At 46.4% G+C, this 3,218-nt stretch overlaps 1 protein-coding gene across 1 annotated transcript; it reads left to right on the top strand.

Annotated features, from left to right (window-relative positions):
• The first annotated feature begins 88 nt into the window (after window positions 1-88).
• On the top strand, window positions 89-3,218 carry LOC119274277 (disease resistance protein Pik-2-like). Its single transcript, XM_037554952.1, has 3 exons — window positions 89-313; window positions 439-2,151; window positions 2,248-3,218. The coding sequence occupies exons 1-3, from the start codon at window positions 198-200 to the stop codon at window positions 2,972-2,974; spliced, it is 2,556 nt and encodes an 851-aa protein (XP_037410849.1). The 5' UTR covers window positions 89-197; the 3' UTR covers window positions 2,975-3,218.

The raw sequence follows: 3,218 nt of genomic DNA, 5'->3' as shown, positions 1-3,218 counted from the left end.
AGAGAGAGAGAGAGAGAGAGAGAGAGAAGGGGAGAGGGAGCTGAGAAAGAGGGAAGAGGTAGAGGAGGCCATACGTGCACGATCTTGCCACGGGAATATACCGACAGCTCCAAGGGCAGTTCAGCTGCGGGGCTTTCGTGCATCTTGGCCGGAACCCGTCCGTGAAGACGACCCTGATCAGTATACTCAAGCAAGTAATGCCGGATTGGCACTGCGAAGAGTATTTATGGAACGGCTACAACTCTGAGGACATGGAAGCATGGGACGAGAAGAAGGTCATCAATAAACTCTGGGCATTCTTAAAAACAAAGAGGTACTGAACCATATCTTCTTATCTTACTATTACGTGCTAATTGAATATTTCTCTCATGCATTGTGATATCAAGCCATACCCAATACGTACTGATGTTCACTCTATCATTTTGTTCTTTTTGCTAGTTATTTTGTTGTGCTCGTGGACATGCGGAGCATATCGACTTGGAAGAAGATCAGTTGTGCTTTGCCTAATAAAGACAAGTCTTCTGATAGGATATTGGTTACAACTTGTACCAAGGATATAGCAGAATCATGTTGCATACATCCCAGTGATTTTGTTCATCCGATGGAGCGCCTTAGCGAGAAAGATTCCAAAACATTATTTCATAGTAAACTACCTGTTTCAGAACAACATAGGCTGCTTGAAGTTTCTGATGACATGTTGGAAACGTGTGGTGGCGGCGTGCCATTGGCCATAACTATTGCAGCTGCATTATTATCTAGGAAATCTGCATGCTTGCCACCTGACCAATGTCATTCCACACCACAATGGACGAGAAAGGTACTGGAGATCAGCTATGATGATCTACCACTTCCTTTGAAGTCTTGTTTTCTGTACTTTGGTGCTTTTCCTGGAAATCGTACCATCAAGAAAGATAGTTTGATAAGAAGATGGGAAGCTGAAGGATTAATTGCTAAAAGAGATGGAGAAAGCTTCTGGGAAACAGGGGAAAGCTACTTCAATGAGCTTATCAATAGGAGACTGATTCAACCGGCATTTGATGATGATAATGATGAGCCGACGGGTTGTACTGTGCATGGTGTTGTTCTTGATTTCATGGAATCCTTGTCAGCCGAAGAAAACTTCACTACTGATGGTAGAAAGTTGAAGTGTGGACTATTTCCTTACGAAAGGGTCCGGCGAATCTGCCTTGACTGCGGCGAAGAAGACGAAGGTGACGCCTTGTTTTGCAGTAAATATTATTGTTCTTTGGAACAAAAGAGCCGGGAGGAGGACTCAAGCAGTGAAGAAAGCTCAGTTTGTGACCAAGACAAAGCAATTTCTTTGCACCTATGTCAGGTGAGATCCCTTGCATTTTGTGGGGATGTTGGAAGGATCCCTGATCTTTCAGATCACTTCAAACTTGTACGGGTGCTAGATCTCAGTGATGCCAAGGGCTTGCAAAACGAACAACTGGGAAGCATTGGACGTTTGTCTCTGCTGAGGTACTTGGCACTTGGCGGGGCCGATGTCACAGAGCTGCCTCAACAAATTATGGAACTTGACCACCTGTCTACCTTAGATTTAAGGCAGACTGAGGTAAATGAATTACCAGAATTTAAGGGCACGAAGTTGGTGTGTTTGCTTGCAAATGATCTCACAATACCGGGAGTGGGAGGAGGAATGGGGGAAATGGAAAAATTGGAGGAACTATCAACGGTCTGTCTGGGTGATGATGGCTCACTTGCTGACAATGTGGCAGGGCTTGTTAGCAAGTTGATGCGGCTGCGAATGCTTGGGGTGAGATTTAGGATTACGTATAATAATACTGTAGAAGAAGCGGAACGGCAGGGCATCAAGCATTTGGTGGAGGAGGTGGGGAAATCAAACTTGCAGTTCCTTTTTCTTGATGAATACCCTCATCGTCTGCTCGACTTACTTGTTGACTGCTGGAGCCATGTAAGGCCACGTTTCCTGGGGAAATTTGAGCTAAGATTGGACTGGCTATTGTGCCCCCTAAAAGTCCCACAGGAGATCTCTTCCCTTGTTGACCTCACTCATTTGCATATTGGAGAAGGTGTCCGCGCCCTCGGGGGGCTGCCAAAGTTAGTCCTCCTAAAATTGCATTCACTGCGGCCACAACATGTATATGGCCTCACCGGTGAACCACAAAGGTGAGTAATTTTCTTTATCGCATGCATTGCATTTTTCTAGGCAAATGCTTAATTAGCTTAGTGACTGACTGTACGTATTCATGCATAATATTGCAGCCCAGGCCCAGCAAGGTTGTCCGTGAGCAGCAAGGATGGCTTTCAGCGCCTCAAGGTGTTCTGGTACGTCTGCGAGCATGGCGCTTGGACGGGGCTGCAGTTTGAAGAAGGCTCCATGCCGCACCTCCGAAGGCTTCTCATTGACTTCCAGTCATCGGAGGATGATACAGATCACTTTGTGCTTGGTATCCAGCATTTCTCTTGTCTCGTGCAGGTCCGTGCCACCATCTACTGTGAGCCTACTTCAACAACAGTCGTTTCTGCCGCGGAGACCCACATCAGAGACCAAGTGTCTCAGAACCCCAACAATCCCCTACTGGAATTCAACAGAAAACGTCGAGGCCGTTTGGTGAGGCGTCTAGGGCCGCTCTCTAATGTGAAGAAGCCATCGGCGGTGATTGAGATCCGCAGCCTGGATCACTGGACCATGATGACCGAGCAGGAGGACAAGAAACTGCTCGTGATTGAGTTCACCGCGAGCTGGTGCAGGGCATCCCGCAGCATAGCTCCCTTTTTTGCTTTTCTCGCCAACAAGTTTCCAGATGCCATTTTTCTCAAGGTTGATATCGATGATATGAAGTATATTGCCGAGGCATACGAAGTTGATGGTGCGCCGATCTTCCTGTTCATGAACAAGGGAAAGGTTAAGGACACGCTTCATGGCGCACACAAGGAAGAGCTGTTTGAGAAGCTTCAGCTGCAAATGGCCCTAATAATGGACAACTGACTGATACGGCATTCATATCCTTGGTCGCCGGCCGGCCGTATCATCTGGCAGTGGCGCACTGTGCCGTGAGCTGATTTAATCCTTTCTTGGCTTGTTTGATTTGGATTTCATTCCTTACAATGTGTGTTAGTCAGACAGTAGTGATAATTAATAGTCCTAATAATACTGTAAGCTGTGACATTGTTTGTGGAGTACTCTTGTTTGTGTCTGGCATATACATATAAACCATCGTGCATATGTTGTA

This window comes from Triticum dicoccoides, chromosome 3B (assembly GCF_002162155.2).
Source record: "Triticum dicoccoides isolate Atlit2015 ecotype Zavitan chromosome 3B, WEW_v2.0, whole genome shotgun sequence".
NCBI classification, from domain to species: domain Eukaryota; kingdom Viridiplantae; phylum Streptophyta; class Magnoliopsida; order Poales; family Poaceae; genus Triticum; species Triticum dicoccoides.
The sequence above is the reverse complement of the archived record's forward strand: the minus strand, read 5'-3'. Positions and strand labels throughout refer to the sequence as shown.

Coding starts and splice junctions, on each gene's coding strand:
- LOC119274277 (XM_037554952.1), top strand. CDS start 198: ATGCCGGATTGGCACTGCGAAGAGTATTTATGGAACGGCTACAACTCT. Junction 314..438: donor GCATTCTTAAAAACAAAGAG/GTACTGAACCAT, acceptor TCTTTTTGCTAG/TTATTTTGTTGTGCTCGTGG. Junction 2,152..2,247: donor CTCACCGGTGAACCACAAAG/GTGAGTAATTTT, acceptor ATAATATTGCAG/CCCAGGCCCAGCAAGGTTGT.